A 24,454-nucleotide genomic window follows, 5' to 3' on the forward strand; every position below is an offset into this window, starting at 1 on the left:
GGCATCTTCTGCTGTTTTGGTTGAGCAAAGTAGGAGGGTATACCGCTCCAAGATGGCCGCCGTATTTCCTGCGCCGGAGCAGCCAATGCGGGGTCTACTATGTCTATGGGATACACTGAGGACTTTTTTTTTTTTTTTAAAGCGTCCTATGGATGTGATTCTGGTCCGAAATGCCGTGACTGCTCGCGTTGCTTAGTGTGTACAGTGCTGGGATTATTACCCCCCACCCCACGGGGTATTTGGTAACCAATGCTTCAAATCCAGCTTTGGCTGCGTTTTGTTTGTTTATCTGGATCGTTTGATGTGATGTCGGCCGCTCGCGCTCCGTTTCCTGAAATCACGTCCGACAAAATGTAGCTCCGGGTTGTTTGCTGTGGTGGCTTTGTCTGTAAAAGGTAAGACACGTTTCAAGCAGGCCTTGAACGCTGCAAGCATCTTCTCCTTCTACATTTTAATGGGATTTTATTGGCGACCTCCCTCAAATTTGGCCACTTCCGTCAGTGCAGTTAATTTGAATTTGAGCATTTACCCTTGCTATGCGTTTATAATTCACGTTTCACATCATCTCACTTTCGTTGTTTTTAATATGTTTCATGCGGACTGTCTGCCATAGAACAACAAAAGGCAAGAGGAAAGAAAAACAATGTTAAAATAAAATAGATAACATTAAAAATGACTTTTAAAAAATGAATAATAGTAATAATAATAGCAATAATAATATTATTAATAATAATAATAATGTGCTTCTGATTTCATGCAAGTCTTTAGGCGCATGTATCTCCCGGCTTTGCATGTTGAGTTAAAATTGTGTCTGAAAACGGCGATTTTCAAGTCCTTCTGACACATTTGTTGGATGTTTCAATCTCCAAGAACCTCCAGAAGTCTTGCAGGTTTCCCTCCAGGATTTCCATCCACTCTAACCAGTCTCCCTGTTCATGCACTGCAAATACACCAAACCTTGAATATTCCCTATTCTACTGGAAAATGTTTTTCCTTTATAACATCCAATTTCTAAGAACCTGATCCTTCATGTTTGCTGTGGGTGCCAAGTGAGTGGTTGTTGTAACGGGCAGGTAGCTTACCAGCAGAGCGAACCTACAAAAAAAGAGCAGTTCCCCCCCAAAACAGTTGGTGTCAGCAGTGACGAATTGCTAAATAGCATATGGGTCTTTTTATTTGCTTCAAGAAAATATTTCTGTATTTAGTGAATTGAAAAATAAATTTGTTTTGGTCCGAAGTGACTCTGTTGTTGGCCACCCCTATGTGGACATTTTGTAGACGGTTTTTATTTAGGGGTATCAGAGAAAAAGGGCCTCATAATACAGTAAAGGCGTATCACGATTTTCAGATTTTTAGTGAATCAAATTTTGAAAATATTGTCATGTTTCCTCTCACTCTTCAATTCTAAGTTAACTTATGATGGCCCAGAAACACACGATTCATTTTGAAAGCATAATTATTTTAGAAAAAAAAACCTGAAATATGTTCACAGGAAGTTACACGACAACAAATTCCTGCTTTTTTACTGTTGAGTAAAACACGCTTTTGGTGCCCGTGTTGAAGATCCAGGCGGCCGTCTCGGTGTTCCAGGTGTTGCTGTCTGAACGATGCGCGAAAGATGTCCGACGTTGAGAGCACATATGCGGACTTTATCGCCTCTGGTAGGACGGGCCGCCGGAACGCCCTGCACGACATCCTGCAGAGTCCCACCGACCCTGACGGGCGAGAGCTGCCCCTCACCCTGTCTCTGTCCCAGCTACACATCAACGCTGGAGGAGGCGGTAAATTAATCCACTATGTCTCTGTGTCGATCTAGATTAAACAGACAGACAATAATGTTTAGAGGTGCAGTTTTACAAAAAAAAAAAAACTTTTCTGAGGTTTACATTATGTTGTAATGTTATTCCCTTCATCAAAAAAAAATAAAAATCCCTGGAGTGTTGCTTTGATTGTAATCTCCCATGGCAACCATTGCTTCCGCCTCGCAGAGAGACCCAGACCCCACGACTTCCTCACTCAGCTCCTTCAGACTAGCCGTCGGCAATTAGCAGACACCTGGTGGAGCTGTGGAGCAGCTGGGCTCCTTATACGAGCTACGACTTGAAGTCGTATTTGACATATGTACCATTTTTTTAAACAACTGTTGCTGACATACTTACCTGATTGTGCTATAAAATGAAAGACACATAATACTGGCCCTTTAAAATTTAGTTGTTTTTAATTCAGCATATTTTTTAAAAAAATTGACAGCCCTTTTGATAAAAGAAAAAATTCATGTTTTTAAGAAAATTTTAAGGGCATCAATTAATCATTATCCGATGGATGAACTCAGTCAACATTAGATGACTTCATTGTTCAATAACTTGCATTCCAATGGGATGTCAAGGCCTACATCGCACAACCGTGTCATTAACCGAGTCCAGTGGCTTTTTCAAATGGAGGAAGAAAACATAGGAGGCGTAGTTAGCTTGGTCCAGAGTGTGAAAGTTCTTCACTTCTTCTGCAGACGAAGAAGACGCCGAGGACAGCCACAGCTCCTCCGCCTCGGCCCAGCGAGACGCAGCGCAGAGGAACAGTTAAGCTCCCACGTCCCTGCTCCACCAGACGGCGCGCTGCGGGACGGATTGAAGACTCCGTCACAGTGGACCTGTTCGCGCGAAGCGGCCCGGCGGCTGGAGGCTAGGACCATCGCCGGGGATACGCCTTCAAAGCAGAGCTTTCGCCCCTGCTGAGGCGTCGAGATGCGATCACTCGGTGCTTCTTGCGAAGTGGAACGACTGATGCTTTTCAGAGTCGGGAGTACACAAGCGGTAGTTTCTTTTTTTTTTTTTTTACTTTTCAAACAAATTTTGCTTTCAGTCTTTGTGGTCCAACACACACACAGTCTGAAGGACTGAAAGGAGGGAGAAAATGGCGCTCTGCAATAGTCCGAGCAGTTTGTAGGATCACTGAGACATGCTGGTATAATGGGTCACAGTGGGAGTAGCATGATTGTAGAAGCAGTGGTGCCGATAGAGGCTGTATATTGCCAGGTAATGGTTTGTGCTTCCTTTGAGCCGACGTTAAAGCAGAGAGACATGGACTCAGCTGTAGCCGAACTGAAACACGGAGCTTTGGAAGTTCGATTCATGCCGAATTGTTGAATTGTTTCCACAGAGAATAAGACGTTCCAGAAGAAGGGTGACGTGACGCGTCCTTTAAAATGGATCTTTATTTTTTACACGTTTACAGTAATAATGCAAGTATTATCACAGCCTTACATGAGTAGTTTGTCAGGTTCGGAAATGCGTTTATTCAGTTTTGCGCTGCGTTAGAGAAGAAGAAAAGTCAAATTTTGGAGAAGAATCAAGCTCATCGGTTCACAAAAGCATCAAAACCCCACTGCTTTCACATTTGCTTGAAGATAATATATCTGGATACAGGTGTCAGGTCAAGGGTCAGTCTCATTTAATAAAAAAAAATAAAAAAAAAATCAGGAAAAAAGTAATACAATAATAAAGAAAGACTTTTTCACTATTTATCCTATCAACCAAAAAAAAAAGCTTTTTTTTTTTTTTTGTGCAAAAATACTCCTAGTCACACATACACTTTCAACTTCTGAAAAACTAATAAGGCCGCTGCTCCTGTGTTACTGAACCGAAATGAGACTCAGGGAAGTCATTTTGTGTGCTAAAAACATCGTAATGCATAAAAAGGGCTAATCTGTGACCTTTTAGGTGCTGACGGAAAGTTGATTATGCAACTATCTGTGGTTGTGGCTTCGCTTTTCAATGCGTTAATTTGGTTAAATAACTTATTGATATTCTTAGTTCACAAAACCAAAAACCGCTTATTAAAAGAGACAAGAATGCCACTGTGGGGTGTAGATTGTGCTTCAGACCATACATGGATTATTAGAGAATTATTTTTGCTTATGTATACCACACTTGTATGTAACCCATTAAATCAGAGTGGGGTCAGTTCTTCTTTTAGAGTTCAATGCCGACCGACTTCCGTTTCAACCCAAGGAGTCGCCATCTGCTGGCAGTAAGGAAGAATGCACTTTCAGACCCGTCTGTAGTACTGCCTTGTTAAATTGTTAAACGTTACCACTGTGTTCCTCTTTCTTCCTTTGAGGCCTTTCTTTGAGTTTTTTTTTTTGTCTTGTTTTTTTTCTCTATTGATTTGCACAATAAAAGTTGCATATACCCAAACAGCGGCTATAAAAAGAAACACTTCCTTATCCTGAAAAGGTAATAAAACACGATGTGATTTTTCTTCTGACCTTTGAGATGCAATTCACTTTATTTTTCAGGGTAAGCAGTCACATTTACAGCCAGATCGTCTTTCCTGGTAGGACACTGTCCACGCATTTGGACTGGCCTATAGTGTTTTTCCTTTCTTTTCATCCCCCACTGGTAGTTTCTGACCACTTGTTTCCTGGTCCAAAGAGCAACACGTTTAAATTTTTATTATTTTAGAGGAGTGGTGCAGATGACCTCAGCTGCAGTGGTGTCTCTCTTTTCTTCTTCTTCTTCCTCTCAGCGGTAAGCGCAGTGGCCTAAAACCGACAAACTACTCTTAAATGTAAATATGCAACAGTCAGCAGATCTTCCAGGAACACTAACTCGTGTGTGTGTTTGTGCGAATGTTTGGTTGAATAGTATTCCTGCTCATTTGTATAAAAATGTGATACAAGCTCATTATTTGTATAAATCGATCTGCATGTGTCCTTCCACCCCCACACACAACACAGACCCCCCCGCCCCCACCACCACCACCACCCCCGTTCACTGCAGCTTCAACTGTGACTCCTTTACCACGACGATACTGTAGAGAGCAAACATACTGTAGCTCTCCTGGTGTTTGATTTGCGAGTCATTTCTAATTCTGCTCGTCATAATTCCACATGTAGAATATTTGCATGGTTTACTCTTTCTGTCCGACTCTCTGCAAGTATATTTTCTATTTCCTATGTTAGAGTTTAATAAATGATCAATGAAAGAAAAGAGGAGTTTTGGGGAGAAAGTTACTTGTGTTGTTGCAGTTCCACGGCTCGACCAGCAGGGAGCATTGAGGCAGAAATGATAATGAAGATGCAGTTCGTTTGCAAAGTTTTTATTTTTACATTGCGCCATGTTATTCTGATAGATTTCAATGTATTTATTTGGGATTTTGACACAGATTAGCGCAGGGTTATGAAGTGGAAGGAAAAGATTAATGTTTTTTGTTGTTTTTTTTTTTTTACAAATGAAAATCTGAATGGTGCGGTGTGACAAAAACTAAAGCCTCAACACAGTGACTCTTGAGAACTGGAGTTACACACCGCTATCAATCTGTTTTCCCCGTTTGACTGATCTGCTTCTCTGTTTAAGCTAAAGAAAGGCATGATGCTGCCACCACCATGTCTCCACCCTGAGTGGGTCTTAAGTTTGATTTCTGCATCTTGCAAAACTTTTAGTCCATCACATGAAGCTCAAACAGAACATATTAAAGTTTTTCTTTGTACTAAAACATGGAAAAGTTTAAAAGGGGGATTGAATACTTAAGCAAGGCATTGAGGAGAAATATTTGGAGGTTTTAAAAAGGTCCCATTTAACACGAGGTGTATAGGCAAATGGAATCTGTCGCTGCAGATCCTATGAGAAATACAGCGTGTGCATGTGTGTGTGTGTGTGTGTGTGTGTGTGTGTATGTGTGTCAGTTGCTGATTATGCAAATAATCATTAGACAATTGTACCAGGAAGTTTGGGTAAGATAGAAAAATCCCCAAGCAGCTCCTCTGAGTTCCTCATTCTGCCGTAGCAGTCCACGACGGCCATGTGACCCTCTTGTCATGCCGTGTGTGTGTGTCAGTGTGTGTCAGCGCTCGGATGAATAGGACGAAGGGCAATTCTGAGGAATAGAAGAAAAAAAGAAAAAAGTTAAGGAACTTCTACAACGCGGTCGCTTCATTTCACCAGGGATACGAAGGTAAGATACCGCTGCGAGTCAAATGTGTCTAAAATCAGTTTGTTGAATTGAAATGTTTTTGCATTAAATAGTTGGATTGTTAGATAAAGTAATGTGTTAATAGATGCCAAGTTTGCAAAAACAACCAGCCTTTTTCTTAAGTGTCTCTGAGTGAGTTGTTCATCTCGAAGACGCCTGCATGTCGTCCCGTCTTTCCCTGCCTTTCTCATGGGTGCGCTGCTAAAAGCGGGGCTGTGCGTTGGTCACAGTGTGGCACACGGGAGAGGGAGCGCAGGCTCCACATCTCGACTCCCCGGTTTCCGGCTGTTTACCGCCTGTCATGTTAAAAATACAGCAGAGGCACTGAACCAGCAGCATAAAAAAAAGAAGAAAAAAAACCCACACCAGACCCAGCTGCATGTCTCCTTTCGATTTTGCCCACTGCGGTTTTGGTTTCTGAGCTTCCTTTTAATCTTTCTGGCGCTCCTCTGTTTGAACATTTGCCCCCCTTGTTCTCTTGTTTAAACGTCGGTAATTAGCCAAGCTGAGCTCTGCAAACTTCCATGTGAATATTTTAATGACATCAGTGGACACAAGTCCAGCTCTAGGAAGAACAATGATTCTTTTGAGGTAGTCAAGAAAAAGAGAGAAAAAAAAAACTTGTTCGATTTTAAGTTTTGCACAAATATTTGTGAATCTGAAGGAAAGATCTGGAAATGTAACAGACGCCTTGACGATGGACTCATCAGTCACTTGTCGCCGTCACTGGGTCAAAGATTTACCGGATCAGGTGTTTGAGTTCATTACTACACTGTAAAAGTGAAACTTGGCTTCATTTAAATGTTAGTTGTTTTTTTTTTATCACAATAATTTAATTTGTAAGTTTAACACTGTTCTTTTCAATATACTTGATTTTTTATTTTTTTAGTTTAAATGAATAAAAACTAGTTTGGTGTTTTAACCTGCCAAGTTTACTTCAACGCGATCAAATATTTGCAGGTATTTGGTGATTGAAAACAGTCAAACGTGCTCTGATAAACTAATAACAGGTTTCTTAAAAATGGCCTTAATTAGATGAAAGATGAACATTTAAAATCTTGAACGGCAAGACTAGATTTGCTTCCTGTTTAGAATAGGAACAATGAGATGGACGCACCTTTTATTTGAGTGCTTGTAAATATAAATCAATCACATAAATGATGACCTTCGCTCAATATTGCTCATAAATATGAGTTAAACATGGGGGGAAAAAAACAACCTTATTTTGCCTTGGAAAAAATATCCATGCCAACATAATCCTTTGGTCTCTGATGTCCCACATTAAAGAAACTCTTGTACAGTTTTCTTTTTTGTTGTGGCATCCCAAGATTATCAGTGATCATCACTTCTAAAATATTCTAGATGCACTCCTGGAAGGGTTTCTGTGAATTCAGCTTCAACTGCAGAGTGTACAAAAATCGACTAACATGACAGTGGTTAAGAAGGTGCAATGTTTTTAACGTTAATGATTGATAAAGCATGTAAAGACACGCTTCTTTGTGCTAAACTGCAGATAAAGAAAGGGATTTATGGCAATTTACAGGGACAACTGAGAAACGTGTAAGAAAATTAAAGACAAGAACCACACCAATGTAGTAATATCAACATTTAAGCATCAGGCTAACTGCATTGTTTTATAACTAGGATCAAATTGGAGTGTATTAAACTGACTTTGAATCAGGGATGAACCGATTGCGTCGACTGTGGGTTTCAGTCCGATAACTGATTTTTAAAAAAAACCTGACCGATACTGATTTTTTATTTTTATTTTTTAATAATTGACACTGTCATGTGTTAAAAGGTCACACCTGAAAGGATTCAGGTGTGCACTTATCTCGTTGAAAAAAAATTGAACAATATCCATGAAACACCACAAAGTTAATTTAACTGCATGCAAAATAGAGCTTACAGATCTAGATGAAAGTCTACGCTCGAGGTCCAAATTGCTAAACTAACATTTCAAAAATTAAAACCTGCACAACAGGTGAGACCACAGAGACTACTGAGCCTCTTGTCAAAAATAAAGTGCACAGCAGTGCTTTTGCTTCGATGAAAATCACAATGTTTGAGGTCAGCTGAGGACAAACTAGCGCAACGACTTGGGTTTTAGGCTTCTTCCTAGAAGCCTGAGACAAAATGTCCAAATGCTTTGCGGCCACAGCACATATAGATGTGACATGGTGGTCAGGGGTTTCAGTCAGACCACACTCAAGCACAGCATAAGAGGACAGTGGCTGATTCTCAGACCTTTGCAGACACAGAAGAGATCAGTGGATCAGAGCGGAGTCACATGTAAGTACGTCACCTCAAATTAAGGAAATAATAGGAATTGATTGATTGGTTGATTGGTGAACTCCAACTTTAAACCTCTATAATGTGTTTGAATTGACTATCTACTGTAAGATGCTGTGGACTGCATAACAATAAACTGATTGTATTTTTGGGAAGAGAGGAATGGAAATAATATCAGACCCATCAAATTATTAATGACATTGGAATGCTGCCTGCAGTCCTCTACTACCGTATGTTGAAGCAGGAGTATAGTGTGTAATTGACATACTTATGGTGAGCAACTCCATCATCTGAGTCAGTGGGGAAAATATAGATGTTGAGTGCAAGAGGCACAAAAAGGAAACCTTGAGGCACCCCGTGTTTGATTTTTTTTTTGTTGCGGGAATTTATAGTTGCTGGATGACACAGAAAGTCTGGTAAAACTTGAACCAGTTATTAATCACTGTGTTAGTAACTGAGATCCAACGGCACCAAGATAGACTGAAAACAATGTAGTGGTGTTGTCAGAAACGCAGCTGTAAGCACTGGAAATATACCTACTGCAGAATATTTTTGATCAAATCTGAGTGAATTTGTTCAATCTTTGCCATAAAAAACAATTATTACACTTAACCGATGAGCGGTGTTGGGTTTTTTTTTTCTCCAACCCACTTCTGTTTTTTTTTTATATAAGAAATGTACATAGAAATGTACAAAATGTTACTTTATGTAATTTTCAAAGTGTTGATATTTTGCTGGCGCTTGCACCACAACATTTCAAGCATAACTTATGCTTAGATGCAACATTCAACGACGCTAAATTGGCTCCAGACTTATGGTTATCATCAGGTTCAGTTTGTTAGGCCGAAAGACATGACTTTTTAAATGCAGAGGGAAAAAAACACTAAAACAAACAAAACATAAAGAGCAACGGTGAATAATCGCACAAGAAGAACAACAAGTGCAACAATAATCATATTTCTACATTATGGTAAATGGACTTAATTTATGTTACGCTTTTGTAGTCATAGCAACTCAAAGCGATTTGCACTAGAGCCACATTTGGCCAGCTGCACGCACGCACGCACGCACGCACGCACACACACACACACACACACACACGTCTTCATTTACCAAAGAACATCGACATGCGGCAGAGAGAAGCTGGAATCAAACCCACAACTTTGGGACTGCTCTACGGTCGCTCCATATACAACTCACCAACTGCTTTGTGGAAGTAGCGCCGGTCATAAATATTGTTATATTGCCACCGTCTCATTTCCTACTTTAACAAGCTAAAAAGCACTGTCTAATATTTCAAATTTTACATTCAATGTATTTAAATGTCCATCTATTTCTGGTTGTCGTTGCACTCAATCATTGTAAACTTCCGTTCTTCAACGACTCTCATGACTTTTTGTAGTCCTTCTGTCTCAGAGCACCACCACCGTACTTTCTGCTATAAGGTTTTCGTAAAGGTTCTTCCATGTATGTTAATATTTTATTATTTTTATTTATTTTAAAATTTGTGAGATATCTGAAGTTTTATGGCTTTTTCTTGAGGATAAAAATACACCACAAACAAGATTCAAAAGCAAAGCAGGTCAATCACGGGCTTTCCATCGCTTTCATCCCTTCTAAGAAATAAAAAGGTCACTTCCGTAAGAAAGTTTCTGTTTATTATCCCGTGAGTTATTATCACTGGGTGATTAATTCATATCTGACAGTTTTTGTGCGTGTTGGTAGTCTGAATGTTTTAAAGGGCCGTTTTCATCTCAACCTTACACAGACATAAACATGCATGTGAATAAATCAGTTTTCAATCAGTTGTTTTTGGCATTAAAGTGTTAGTACGTTTTCACTGAGGCTCTGTAAATGTTCGTATGTTGAGCGGCTTTAGATGGAAATCGTAAGGTCCTGTTTTGAAGAACCACTTTTGCTCAAAGTGCTCCGTCCGTGAGAGGATCTGCAGCTTGGAGCTCACTTCCTGTTGACTTAAAGTCCGTAACCAGTTTTAAAGAAAACAAACAAAACTCTGGTTATGTCAGAAACAGAACTGTATCGATTTTTGATGTTTTATGTTTCTCTGTTTGCTTGTATATGTTGTCGACTTTATGTTGTGCTATTTGAAATGATTATCACTTCAGTTTTTTAGAGGTACTGTTTAAAAGCCCATCAAGGGACAAGTGCTGCGAATTAGCTGTTGCTATTGCACTATGACGCAAACATGGGACTGCTGTTCTGTTCAGTTTGTCTATGTCGATATGTGTTTGTCCCCATCAAACAAACTTAATATATATATAAAATTTTAAATTGACATTTGTAACTGTAAACAAAATAGACCAGAGTGTATTTGCTAAATTATTGATTATTGCAAGGTAACACAAAGGAAATTCCCTTCCCCGACCCCCATGTCCACTAGGGGGCTCCTGACCCGAAGGACGTTCACGCAAAGTGCTCATCCGTGCCGTTTCTGACAGGAAAAAATGTTTAAATATTCCAGCAAGTCTCATTCCAATACGTTTCTGATGGCATGATTTTTTTTTTCTGTGTGTGTTTTTTTTCCTGAGGATCATTTATCCAGAGTGTGTAAATATATACACAAGTGGGTTGGATTGTTCATCCAATGTAAAAAAAAAAAACCCTCGGAAATAAAAAAATTAATATGACCTTTATATGGAGTGGGTACGAAGTGTATGTAAAACTCCTAACAGAGCTGCATTGATGATTCCTTTTGGCTGTTGATACGTTTCCTTCTTTTTTGTTTTTTTTTTTCCCAAACCGGTCTCCTGGACTCTAAAGAGCATCCATTGACCTAGACGACCTGTTTTCCTGGATAGGAGCAGAAATTGTTTTCCTGCTCCGATTTTTTTTAAATTATCATCAAGATTACCATCTATATTTTTCCTGACTTCTGCTTTCGTTATGCAAAGATATTTTTTATTTTGCCCTCCAGAAGTGTTGGGTTTTTTTTTTTTATCATCTTGCCGTTTGGTATACTTTGTTAATAATTCATCAAGACTTCACAGATTTTTGCAGTAATGTCACTTCTCTCCACTGAAGGAGCTTTGCCTCGATTTAACATTTACTCAGTTGTCGACACGCTTATCTTGTTTCCTTATGGCCACAGGATATTTGCTGGTGTAAATAACTCTTTCTACATCATGATAATCCATCATAATAACCTGCACAAAAATAGAAATATTGCTGCTGCAAGTGGTGGCATGTTCCTTCCTTCTCACTCTCGTGACAGAATGTGTAATCCTGACATTCACCAATTCTAAGTGAATGTTAGAATCAGTAATGTCCAAATATACCTCTTCTCTATAGTACAAGAAGCCAGTTAGTCATGGCATCTGCTGAAGGTCCATGCTAGTAAGTCAGAACAGGAAACAGTTTTTTTTTTCTTTCTTTTTTAATGCTTGTGGTTTGGTTTTGAGGTTGCATGTACCTTTGTGTCCACGCCGGTGTAACTATAGCAAAGGATCTGGCAGGTTGCGGCCTCAACGCCGATTAGCAGAAACAGTCTGATCAGAAGCCACATTGATGAAACGAGGGCAGTGAACTCTGCTGCAGCAAATCTTTCATTGCTCTGAAATGATTGGAGCGGCGAAGCCCAGACAAAATAGGAATATTTTCTTTGTGTTAATCTCATCACACAAGATTTACCAAAATAATTTTTTTAAGGAAGATAATGTGGGTGGGGGGGAGGGGCTGGAGGGCGAAGACACATCTACTCTCTGTGTTTTTGGGTCAATGACATCACAAGAGGTAGAAATAGTTGGAGTCGGAGACATCAGGTCGGATGAGCGGCTTTTGACTGAATCTGACATAAATTCTGACATTTCCGATTTCCACTCGCAAAGAGTTTATTTCGAGTCGGAGTTCGACTCGGTTGCATTCTTGTAACGGTTGCAAACACCTGCTTGTAATTTTCTTTTATTGGTTTGAAATTTGACCTTCCCTTACAGCTCAACCTCTTTGCTGAAACCCAACAGAACACAAGAAGATTTCATCTAACAGGTGGAAACAAAAACACAGACGGAGTCATGCGACATCACCAAATATCCTGCATGTGAGACGACAGAATCCGTCTTGATAAAATAATCGTTGGTAAACATTTTTGTCAACGCCCAATTACGTTTTATAAAACACATCTACATCTTAATGCAGATGTGTTTTGCATCTGCACATCTGCATTTTACTGCAGACCACGCCTGGTACACAACGCAGAACTTTGGCAGAAGTTTTAAGCGTCGCAAGTTCCTCTCTACTTTTTGCTCGTGCCATTTATATTCTGTTTTGCAACTTCTGTCGTTACAGTCAGATTGTAGGAAAATGTGTCAATTGATTTTGGCTGCGTGCATCCAGGGCGATGACCTCAGCACGCCGGCTCAGAATGCCTCGAGTCAGCATCAATTCTCTTGAGGGGATTTATTTGAAGTAACTAAGAGACCAAATCGCTATAAGAATTAGGCAAAGAGAGGAACAGTTATCGAGCCCTGTACGCTCACAACCTTGTTAAAATGCCAGCCGTTTTGTTCACATAAATGTAAGATTATTAGAAATAATTCCAGAACTTTTTTTTTCCACCTTTAATGTGTATATCCTGTAGAAATCAGTTGCAAAACAAAATAAAATAGCAGAGGGAAAATGCAAAAAACAAAACAAAACAAAAAAAAAACAGCAAAGTTGTAACAACCTGGTTAAATAAGTTGAATAACCATTTAACTATAAACCTTTACACCTTTAGTTTACAAAGTATTAAAAAGAACACAGGCGGTCTTCTTTAGTGGGAGTCAGTCAGCAGGTCATATCATGACTTGTTTATTTTTGCCGTTAGTTAAAATGCAGAGTGGTGGGAAACGTCTCGGTAGTTTGCATTTTTCCTTCTCGTGCCCCACAAGGACAAACACGTCAAACTGGTTTCAAGAACAGCTTTTAATATTCCAGCATCGAGTTATTTATCGGAGCATCCTGCTTTCCGCATTCCGCTCGTGTGCCAAACAGGAATACAAGAAAAAAAATGTAAAAACGAAATTTACAAATCGTAAGGATTTTACAGCGAAGCTCTGTTCTGCGTCCCAATTTAAACTTCTGATCGGTGCTCCTGCTTTTATGTGTGCAGTGAAGGTATAAAACTTTCCATTCATATGTCTACCACGTTTGCTTCCTTCTGCTTCGTTTGCGTCACGCATTCCGTCAATAATTTGGTCTTATTATGCATCGTCGATCTATTTTAGTGTGCAGGGTTTCAACCTGCATCAGCACAGGAAGTGCAATGATGCGAAATATTATTGCTGCTATTTCTGACCAGGCTGTCAGACTCTTTATTTATTTGTGTTTATGAAGATTAGTTCATCAAAATCCACCAATCCAAACATCTGAAAAACCGTACTGAATTCTGCGCAACTTTCTGCTGATCTTGTTTTTGTTTGTTTAACATAGATATTGCATTTCATTTGAGGTTTTTTTTCTCCCCATTTTCCATTTGACTAAAGCAGGAGTTTGCAACCTTTACCGTCCGTCTAAATAAAACCACTGAGTGACGCAAATATTACATGACTTTATAATTTTCTGAATCATTTCTCAAAAGAAATACGTTGTAGTCGGGTAAAAAAAAACAAAAAACAAGTCATTTAATTTCAGTTTATAGGTTTTAAAAAGAAGAAAGAGCATGAATACAATTTCTTCATTTGGATGTTGATATTTCCAATATTACTATATTATTTCCAGTATTACTGACTATTTTGGTGTCATTATGTTGTAAAAAAAAAAGAATAAAATTCAATTGTTACCTGAAAACAAATGAAAAACTGCTAAAATATGCATTCGTTGTTATCTTTATTTAAAATCTTTAGCTTGTTCTTTCACATTTTTAGCCAAAATTAATAAGATCCATAATGGGAGATTGAAAGAAACACTTATGGTTGTTAAGCAAATCAAGAGACACGCAGCATGTGTCCAGCAAAGTGATGAAAAGAGAAAAAAAAAAGTGTCTCTGATAATCTTTGAAAAGATTCAGTAAATTTTTTCACAGCAAACAAACAGTCGCCACAAAGCGGAAGGTAGATGTTGTAAATATGTCCATTTTGCACAAAATTATTAATCTTAATCACAAAGGCAGTTTCGATGTGAAAGTCAGTCTGTGATTTATATAGTTTCCACATGCAGAGGTTATAAAAGTCTTTATGACCTTTATGACCGAGTAGTTCAGGGAAGTCAGAAAATGCAACACGGAAATCTCAGTGATGATGATAAGCAGAAAGAAAACGAGTAACCGTGTAAAACATCTAATAAAATTTTCAGAACAATTAATTAGAAAGTGGCAAAACAAGAACTGTACAGTAAAAGCGGGTCACACAAAGGTCGATGCTTTCGGGCATCTGGAGTAAAAAATAAGCCCCGACTGTTTCCATCACATTCTGCTGAGAATTTTATCTTCTCATCAGCTCTGACCAGCTTCCTGCATAACACTCACACCGCCAATGTGCCACTGTTGCAATAGTTTGATGTTTTGCTGAAGCGCACGACTCTCTCATAGTTCTGTGGACTTGAGCTGTTGGTCTCTGCAGCTCCTCCAGAGTTTCCAGTTCGGAATCGTAATTTTTTTCTTTTTTTAGGAGGAATTAATGCTGTAAAGAGGGTTCACAACTTCCTCTTTTCATGACCTCTAATGCGTTCCAAAAAATCTGGAATATGGCCCTGACTGAGAATATTTTTAATTTTTTTACTCTCGCAAAAAATATGAACAAATTGAAACAAAACATTTGGCTGCATCACAACTGGTATTAGCAGCTTCAGGCCCCATCTGACACAAAAAAATCACATCAGGAATATTCGGACTTGCAAAGAAGTAAAATAAATAAATAAATAAATAAAAAACTCAGGTGCCTGCTGGAGAGCTTATTTTGTTTGAGCAGCCGTTCATTTTAACAGACTGTGCCGCTTTTCCCTTTCCTCTCTTCCCCCAGCCTTTCGACCCCAGCAGGCGGGATGGGCTGTCTGAAGTCCACGCTGAGCGGCGGCCTGGCGACCGGTGTGGAGAGCAAAATCAGACAGCAGGCCGAAAAACCGGAGCCGGCACACTATGTCAGAGACCCCACCTTCAACACCAACAAGGTGAGTAGAAAGGAAGCGGAGCCCAGTAGGAATCAGCTCTGAACCCGAACAGATGTGCCACAACCGTGGCTTAAACGGTTAAAAAAAAACCCATGTACGCTAGCAGAAACGGTTAAATCTCTGTTCTAAACTAAGAAGGTTTCCACAGTTTTGCAATAAGATGACTAAATTGTTCCTCAAGTGGTCAGAACTTCCCGTTCTCCGATGACGACGATTATGGTCTGGAAATATGAAACGAACACATTCTGAATGTGTGCAAAAGCCGTTTTAAATAAAATAAAATAAAAATACAATTCAAAATCTGATGTTGTGCTTTTCTTTACAGAATAACTCCCTGCTACCAGGTCAAAGGTTCCAGCAAATGGAAGGTAACCTTCTTTTTTTTGTTGTTTTTTGTTTTCCTCTTGCATTAGCTTTCCACATCTGGTGAAAGCGTTCCTATGATACCTGGAGTAAAGTAAGCTGACGTCTAAAAGCGACTTAGCGAAGAAAAAAAAAAACCCAACAACAACAACATAACCATAATAGCATTAAAAAGTCAGCATTTTTCACTGATGGAGAGAATATCACAAGTTAACGCTTGGACATTTTCACTCCGTACCACAATCACCTTTCCATTTGATTTGTTTTCTAATTTAGTCCTGTCATGCAAGATGAAACTTGAGGAAAAAGAAACGTTTTTCTCAAGTTCCTCTATTCCGATTTAGCAATCTAATCATTTTAAGAGGCCGGCCTCGTGGACGTTGAGGATCAGAATATCAGCAGAAACATGCAAAGAGCTGGTCAGAAATCTTGATTGCTGTAATTCCATCAAATATATTTCCATTGACTATTGAGAGAAGATCTAGATAGTTGCCATTCATTAATTCAAATGCAAATAAAAAAACAGGTCATTTCTTCATAATCAACACTTCTAATGTTTTGATCCTGTTTAAACTTGCTCTACAACCACTGTGTGCTATTGAGGGACTCTTTATTTTGTTGGTGTTTAAAAATGTCAACCTTTGTGTTTTTTCTGCTCTAGAGAAAGAGTCAACTTTCAAAATGGTGATTGGTCTTTATCCTTACGAGGCGTTGCATCGAGAAGATTTAGGTTTCAAGAAAGGAGAGAAGCTGAAAATCCTGGAAGAGTAAGTGGGCTGATCTTTAACTTGGACTAATGCAGCTCATCAAACTGTGTCTTGGTATTTCTACATTCAGTCAGGAGCAATAAAAGTCAGAGTGACCACGAGGTCCAAGTCCTTCTGTCCATAGAAGGAATCTTTGTTGAGCAGTTCTGCAAATTAGCCTTTGACCAGACGGCCTATAGATAGGACAACGGTCACTCTCAACTCTAATGTAGTTTCATGTCCTGTTCCTGCACAAATACATCTAGATAAATAACAGTATCTTTCACTGAGTCAGAATCTTCAGCATGGAAATAATGTTTCTCCTACACTCCAAATTCATGACCGTGAGGTGAACTGGTTTGGCTAAAATGCCTTTATGTGAGATTGTGCACAAATTGTTTCTCGCTGGAGATTGGCGTCACTTCAATCTCCAGGAAATGGATGGATGCTGGATTTTACACAAATTACCTGATTTGTGTAAATTAGTCCAGTGATTGTGAACAGCGCCTGAGAGCGTCCGCAAATATAATAGGAAACTTTTTTTATTGCTTTGGGTGCAGGGGAAAAAGCCAAACGTCTTCCAGACCGTGTAAGCTGGGTTGAACTGAATAATTATTTTTGGCGTAATATCGTCAGAAAATGTGTTTTGGCATAAAAGTAAGGAAATGTTTTCCCCGTTTGCTTTCAGACACGGTGATTGGTGGAAAGCAAAGTCTCTAACGTCCAACAAAGAAGGATTCATCCCATCCAATTACGTTGCACAAGTCGATACCATGGAAACGGAAGAGTGAGTATGATGTTGGATCAAAGTTTTAGCTTTTCCTTAACAATAATGCTACTGTGTTAATGCATCTCACTGTAAAATAACAATAAAATAACAAAGTAAAAAAAAAAATCACCCTGAAATCATTGCAGGTGGTTTTTCAAAGACATCACAAGGAAGGATGCAGAGAGGCAGCTGTTGGCTCCCGCAAACAAACCAGGCTCTTATCTTATCAGGGAAAGCGAAACATCCAAAGGTACTAAACAATTTTCCCACAAAATTCCTTCACAATTCAGCATCTGGGATTCAGCATGAGACTTGTCTCTCCCTTCTCTCCTCCCCACACAGGGAATTTCTCCTTATCAATCAGAGACATCGATGCCCAGGGCGTGGATTCGGTGAAACATTATAAAATCAGGAAGTTGGACAACGGCGGCTTCTACGTCTCTCCCAAAATTTCCTTCCCGGACATCAACAGCATGCTCAAACATTACCACAGTGAGTATGGATCGGGAGCAGAAGGGGAAAAAGCTTGAAATCACAGCTGAGAGTGAGGTCACGGCGTATTGACTCAGACTTGGGTAAACTTGCTGATTCCCACCGTAGGATTAGAAAATACTGGAAAAGTTTGGGAATTTTTTTAGAGTGACGGTCAGAAGGGAGCATACAGTAACAAACACTTTGAAATGTTGCTTGGATTGTAATCCTCTTTGTGACAACCAAGGAGCAAAGTTATTGGCAAATATTGCTCCTCAGTTATTTATCCTTACAATACCATTTCATATTTAATGCTCCCTTATTTGTTGTCGTTTCTAGATTAAACTGCAGGAATGCTTTTGTGCCAATTTGAGTGCATCTCAGTTTAAAATGAGGAAATGACATCATATAAAACACATTCAAAAGCCAAAAAAAAAAACATGTTTGCTAATATGTGCTGAAAATGTATTTTCTCCTTTCCAGATTTCTCAGGATGTTGCTTCCTTGTCTTTGTTTCCCACAAAGACAACATAAATTACAACATATATTGTAATTTATGTTGTAAATTACAATTTACAACATAAATTACTTTCTAAGTAGCCAAACTTATTTTACTTTCAGTTTTTATGCTTTCCACGACTAATGAGTCTTTAGCTTCTGGTGTGTAGCGCTTCATGAAAAGAGTGCGGTGTCAAGGTTAAAATTACACTTAATCATCACAAGAAAACACACCAAAAAAAAAAAGTGCCTTTGTGCCTCTCAGCCAGGTCAGATGGTCTGTGCCGCAAACTGGAGCGTCCGTGCGTGAAACCCAAAGCCCAGCGGCCGTGGGACAAGGACGCCTGGGAGATTTCCAAAGACTCGATAAAGTTTGTGAAGAAACTGGGAGCGGGACAGTTTGGAGAAGTGTGGATGGGTAAGAAAAGGAGCAAAACTTTTAATTAATGAAACCTATTCATTTCTCTAGAACCTCTTTTTATTAAACCAAGAAGGTGTTCTTGGTTTAACTGAATCTCAAACTCCAGTCCTGGAAAAGGGTCTTTGCTGCGCAGTAGGCAAAATAAGTGGTTTAGATTCTGTGGCTGACTGCAATTTTGACGCCTTAGAGCACTTCCTATTGTGACGGCTGTGTGTCTAAATAAGCCTGAGAACTAATTAGCTCATCATTGTTTTATGCTGTGCCTTTAAATAGACTTCTGCTTTGTGTCGGAAAAAAACATTTCACTAAAGTGTCTCTCTGCAAAAGGTTTCAGAGTCCAAAATCTCTTATATTACAGATTTTAACTTGAAAAAGACAAATGCCTATGAATTTCACAACTCGACACTGATGGGTGTCATTGCACCTGGATCATTTGATGACCTACAGAAATGAGTCTATCCTTGTATATGTGCTTAGGAGGTCAACTTGTTATCATAGAGGGGGGAAAAAAACCCGCAAAGACTTATTTGCATTGGTAGTTGAGAGACTATTAAAGTATAATGTTTGAAAAATCTGCAGTATGATCTAAACTTTCAGAGTCCGGATTATGAGCAAACCTGTTTCCCTTGTGAAAGTTGTGCCACCACAACAGCTAAGCAACAGAAGTGACAATCGTAACACAGTTTGACTTTAATACATTTCCATTCAGACTTGACTTGTAGATTTGAGACACATTTCACTAAGTTCCCTGATAACCGGTGACTCACAATTGCAAATTTTTAAGAGAATAACTTGAACCTCAGGTGGATTTTGTTAGTCGAGCTGACTGCAGCTCAGCTGTAGGCCAACATGGCCGACCTACAGGTTACAGTAGGGGATGGATTACCTAATGAACATGAGATCAACTTGTTACATAAATTTCTTTATCTAAAAATCATTTTGTTTTGTTTGTTATAACAGAAAATGAAGCATACTGCACACTTCACTTTCATTCTAAGTTGAAGTTTTCAGTGTACAGTACTGATCGTGGAAGACGTTTGCCTTATCCAGCTCATTAAAGTGTTTGGCACATTAAAAAACACAACAAAAACAAAAACTAAGTCTCATTTCAACAGATCTGTAACAGTATCCTCTATTCCCCGTTTCCTGTTTTCACGCTGTGTGGCGTCAGCTTACTACAACAACGCAACCAAAGTGGCCGTGAAGACCTTGAAGCCTGGCACCATGACCGCCGAGGCGTTCATGGAAGAAGCCAACGTGATGAAGACTCTGCACCACGACAGACTGGTGCGGCTCTACGCCGTCGTCACCAAGACCGAGCCCATCTACATCATCACCGAATTCATGGCAAACGGTACATTGCCACGCTTTGTTATTTTGCCATCCACGGACACAGCTTTGAGACGATTTGATATCGTCCGTCGAGTCAGACGCCCAAATAAAACGAAAGAGCTGCTTTGCATTTGTACAACTTAGATTGTATGAAGTGGATTATTTGAGATACTACACCAACAACAAATAACTCATTCTGTTAAAGTTAAAAATAGGCTTGGAGTTATGTTCTCACAGCTAACGGCTTATTCTGTCCTGTGTTTAGGAAGTCTCCTGGACTTCTTAAAGAGTGACGCAGGAAGCAGACAGAAACTACCAAAGCTCATCGATTTCTCAGCACAGGTAATCTCCCCTCAGCCCCATTTTGTACTTCTTAAACTTTCCACTTCTATTACTCCCCTTTAAGCGTGATGCAGTAAGGAATACTAGTAGCATTATACATAACTACATTACACAGTATTGCAGAATTTACATAGCAAAAATATATAATCTGTTAACTTGACTTTAAAAACAGAAAAGTTCAAATTGCTGCTGTTGCTTTCTAAAGTGCAACACAAGCCATTAGTTGTTTAATTAGCCGGGCTATCTGCTCAGGTAGCCAGCATTCAGTCGGTATTACTGGTCTTAGGTGACTATTTGTCATTTCCAGTTATTTGAAAGTGCAATTCAATGAGTAGCTCTCCTTTGGTTTTGCACACTGTGGCTTTTAATGCTTTCTGTGACCACAAAACAAGAATAGCTTAGCTTTATTTCCTCCAGCTGACCAAGGAAAAACACAGTCATTCTGAAACTAACTCATGCATGTTGCTTACTCAACTTAAAACTGTAGAAACTGTATAAAGAAACATTTTTTTTTCTGTTTTGTTTTAATCAGTCTAAAAATCTTTGTATACCTTAATACTAGAATTTAGCCACAAGGCTTCTTAATATACACACAAATATTTCTGTCAAGCCAATTTATGGACAATAATTTGTGTTGACAACAAAATATGATAATGGCATAAATATAAGCAGCTTTGAAGTCAGGATAGCTACAATTTTAGCTATACCGTGAATCGACTTGCTGCCATACAAATTGACTTGACTACAAAGATATTTTAGCTACAAAACTACGAGTGTAGTTAAAGTAAATCACCCACAGCTCTAATTAAGCTGCAAATCTGCAAATTTAGTGACAAGGCCAACTCAAAAGTAGTCACCTGAACCAGCTACAATTCTTCACGTGCAGTCATAAAATTACGATTCTAATATACATCTTTCCCCGCTTATCTATCATGATCGTTGAATACGAACGCACTTGTTTTCCGTTGGGTTTCAGATCGCAGAGGGCATGGCTTACATAGAGAAGAAGAATTACATTCACAGAGACCTGAGGGCGGCTAACGTGCTCGTGTCCGAGAGCTTGCTTTGCAAAATAGCCGACTTTGGCTTGGCGAGGGTCATAGAGGACAACGAGTACTCCGCACGGGAAGGTAAGCGTTGTGTGGGAAGGAGAGAATGAGTGCGCCATCCAACTTCTCTGTTGTGCAAGACATTTTTCTCTTGTCACACGTTAGCCATTTCCTTTACTCCCTGTGACAGATTGAGATTGAAGAAAAAAAAAAGCCCCTCTTTCCTGGAAAGGGCTATTCTGTTGGGCAACAGGAAAGACATTTTTTGTTTCACTTTGCAGATAACCTGCCTTTCAGACTCTTGTATTAAATACTTACACAAGGCATTTATGACTTGTGTAAGTAGTAGTTTAGAAAACTACCAAAACATGTTCAGGCACTTCAGAAATCAGTTATTTTCCATTCATTTCGTACACAATAAATTATTTTAATACAGATTAAAGAAAAACTGATTTTTCCCACTAATTTAAACAAAACAACTGAATGTGTGAAACTGCAAACACAGTAGAGAAAATCTGGATCAACATATTAACGGAAAGTATCCGACTGTGTGTAAAAATCTCCAAATCTGTCGTGTCTTTTAGGTGACAGTAAGAGTGAAAAAGACTGTTGTGGTTAAGAGCACACAGGTGTGAAGAACATTTGTAACCTTTAAATGGAGCCAAGACACAGTCCTTGTAACTAAAATAAGGAATTATGGGAGTAAGACTTTAGCTTACCATGTAATGTTTGAAAAGTGACCTTTCAGATCTACCAGTATAGAGTGGTTGGCATAGGAAATGTAGCATATTTGCATTTTACAGTTGGGGTAAAAAAAAAATCAAAAACGAATGTTTGGGGATTTTTAAAGAACAGACGTATTTATGTTTGGGTGATAAATGAAACTTGTCTGACTACTCACCTGGAACCAGGAATCTATCAATAAACTTGTGGGTCCATAAATAGACTGGACAGCTTTCCACGGCACACAGCACAGGTGTGTTGAGTGGGATTGGGCGCTGCAGTGGATTATTTACATAGACTAGGCAAAGTATGCGTAAATATAATATTTTGTTGATTAAATTTCAGGTGTGTGTGTGTGTCCCCTTACTCTACGCTCCCAGGTGCCAAATTCCCCATCAAATGGACCGCTCCGGAGGCCATCAACTACGGCACCTTCACCATCAAATCAGACATGTGGTCTTTCGGAGTGCTTCTCTATGAGATTATCACATATGGAAAAATCCCATATCCAGGTAAGCAAGTGTGTCGCTGCAGCTGTGCTCTCTACTGCGTGAAACCAATCATATTTATGAATAAATTATGAATAATACAGTTTGAAGATTTGGTACTCTCGTTGACTTTAGAAATTAATGTGCTACTATTCCACAAGGCGAAGCTTAGAAGTAAAACATAAATGCGACAAACCAGTCTCATTCTCTGCAATTTGTACGCTCAAGTTATTTAATTCAATTAATTTATCTGGTGCAAAATTAACAACAAACGTTGTTGGCAAGGACCCAAGTGCAGAGCAAAATGTAAGGTGGAAAATTAGAGTTTTGATAAAATGTCAAACTTACTGAAATGGTAGGAACATGGAAGCACATGGACAGGTAACCAGAAGAAAAAGAGAAAAGGAAAAAAAAGTGACGGACAGCTCCAGTAACAAACAATGAAAATCCAGGAACTTAAATCAAGTGGAAAACAGCTGAGACAGAAACAAAACCCAAAGAGCAAAATGCAAGAAAAAAACTAAGAAATGAAGTAAAAAAGGGTTGAACTATATGGCAAGACATTTTGAACAATAATGAATCCAGGTGTCTGAACAGAATGTGGTAGGATATAAACTAATATAAATATCAAAATACAAGCAACATTCAAACAGGCCTGGATCATGACCAAAACAAAAAGCTGCAAACGTTGCATGTTTGCCATTTTCTTCCAGTTTGTAAGATATTTTTATGGCCCTGTTATCATTGTCGGCACATTGTCTGGCATTATACTGACACCTACTGCCCTCATTTTCACCAGTCTGATTTATGTCTACAGAAACCTTCTCATAAACTGACCTCCGTTATTCCTCCTGTCACACGAGCTCCTAACTTGTGTCTGCGCTTGTCTCTAAGGGATGACGAAGGGAGAGGTGATGTCCTCCATACAGCGCGGCTACAGGATGTCCCAGCCCGAAAACTGTCCGTCTGAGCTGTACGAGATCATGATGACCTGCTGGAAGGACAAGCCCGAAGACAGACCCACCTTTGACTACATACAGAGCGTCCTGGACGACTTCTACACCGCGACAGAGGGACAGTACCAGGATCAGCCATAGCGCCGCCGAGTCATCCCATAAGGACATTCACGACAATTAACATCCGCTCTACTGGTTGTGTGTTTTTAACTTCTTCACAGTTTAATTGTATATATACCACATGTTGATGTCCACTTAATTTTGAAGATTTTATATAGTTTCACAAACAATCTCGATGAAAGAAGTCATCTTTCAAGATATTCTGAACAACATGGATTCATTTTGTTTTTTTAATGGATGTGAACTGTATTTAAATGAGATTGTAATTGTAAGTATATTTGAGAAATGTGGTCTAAATGTAAACGTTTTAAATGGGTAATTTGGACTGACTACGTGCAGATTTTTTTTTTAGAAGGTTTTTCGTTAATTTAAGCTGGACAGGAAGAAGCGCAGAGAAAGGAGATATTGAGAAAGTGGCCTGGGGATAGGCGTTAAACCACAAATAACTGCGTTGAAAACTGGAGTTTCTGCCTGTGTTGTGGTGGAACTGTATGTCGTACTTGTGTATATATATATGTGGTCATAGACCTAAGAAAATCATAAGCTGCTTTAAAATACGGACCCCAGACTTGGAACGTCACTTTCTTTGGAAGTAAGTGAGAGACTAAGATGGACTGCTACATGTTGGCCTCAGGTGACATAATCTTACTAACTCAAGATATTAAACAGTATGAAATATGTCATATTTTTCTATGTAGTGATTGAAAGCCTGAGTTATTATATTAAACGTCATGTTTGGTATTGAATGGCTGTACATTTTGTATGAAATAAAAAAAAACAATACACATATGCGGATGTTCTTTGTTATTTTAA

General features: G+C 39.1%; 2 protein-coding genes across 6 annotated transcripts; both read left to right on the plus strand.

The window, feature by feature from the left end:
- The first annotated feature begins 148 nt into the window (after window positions 1-148).
- On the plus strand, window positions 149-4,993 carry LOC103478919 (cAMP-dependent protein kinase inhibitor alpha). Of its 2 annotated transcripts, none has more exons than XM_081598709.1 (3): window positions 149-395; window positions 1,564-1,781; window positions 2,507-4,993. In XM_081598709.1, exons 2-3 carry the CDS (start codon window positions 1,619-1,621, stop codon window positions 2,578-2,580), a joined length of 237 nt encoding a protein of 78 aa, XP_081454835.1. In that variant the 5' UTR covers window positions 149-395; window positions 1,564-1,618; the 3' UTR covers window positions 2,581-4,993. The 2 variants fall into 2 exon arrangements, with proteins under 2 accessions (XP_081454835.1, XP_081454834.1); XM_081598708.1 differs by having other exon boundaries at window positions 153-395; window positions 1,591-1,781.
- On the plus strand, window positions 2,719-24,430 carry lyn (LYN proto-oncogene, Src family tyrosine kinase). 4 transcript variants are annotated; one of them, XM_081598706.1, is made up of 13 exons: window positions 2,719-2,810; window positions 15,216-15,363; window positions 15,689-15,731; window positions 16,388-16,493; window positions 17,161-17,259; window positions 17,388-17,491; window positions 17,584-17,733; window positions 18,476-18,628; window positions 19,803-19,985; window positions 20,229-20,305; window positions 21,282-21,435; window positions 22,458-22,589; window positions 23,460-24,430. In XM_081598706.1, the coding sequence occupies exons 2-13, from the start codon at window positions 15,238-15,240 to the stop codon at window positions 23,660-23,662; spliced, it is 1,530 nt and encodes a 509-aa protein (XP_081454832.1). In that variant the 5' UTR covers window positions 2,719-2,810; window positions 15,216-15,237; the 3' UTR covers window positions 23,663-24,430. The 4 variants fall into 4 exon arrangements, with proteins under 4 accessions (XP_081454832.1, XP_008431248.1, XP_081454833.1 ...); XM_008433026.3 differs by lacking the exon at window positions 2,719-2,810 and adding an exon at window positions 5,094-5,952; XM_081598707.1 differs by lacking the exon at window positions 2,719-2,810 and adding an exon at window positions 12,918-15,131.
- The last annotated feature ends 24 nt before the right edge of the window (window positions 24,431-24,454 follow it).

Source organism: Poecilia reticulata, chromosome 17, assembly GCF_904066995.2.
Source record: "Poecilia reticulata chromosome 17, P_reticulata-male-v2, whole genome shotgun sequence".
NCBI lineage: Eukaryota > Metazoa > Chordata > Actinopteri > Cyprinodontiformes > Poeciliidae > Poecilia > Poecilia reticulata.

What these genes read in the sequence shown, in the direction of transcription:
- LOC103478919 (XM_081598709.1), top strand. Translation starts at nt 1,619, where the DNA reads ATGTCCGACGTTGAGAGCACATATGCGGACTTTATCGCCTCTGGTAGG. An exon ending in CATCAACGCTGGAGGAGGCG is followed by an intron (nt 1,782 to 2,506) that starts GTAAATTAATCC and finishes CTTCTTCTGCAG; the next exon opens with ACGAAGAAGACGCCGAGGAC.
- lyn (XM_081598706.1), top strand. Translation starts at nt 15,238, where the DNA reads ATGGGCTGTCTGAAGTCCACGCTGAGCGGCGGCCTGGCGACCGGTGTG. An exon ending in AAGGTTCCAGCAAATGGAAG is followed by an intron (nt 15,732 to 16,387) that starts GTAACCTTCTTT and finishes TTTCTGCTCTAG; the next exon opens with AGAAAGAGTCAACTTTCAAA. An exon ending in CGAGTACTCCGCACGGGAAG is followed by an intron (nt 21,436 to 22,457) that starts GTAAGCGTTGTG and finishes CTACGCTCCCAG; the next exon opens with GTGCCAAATTCCCCATCAAA.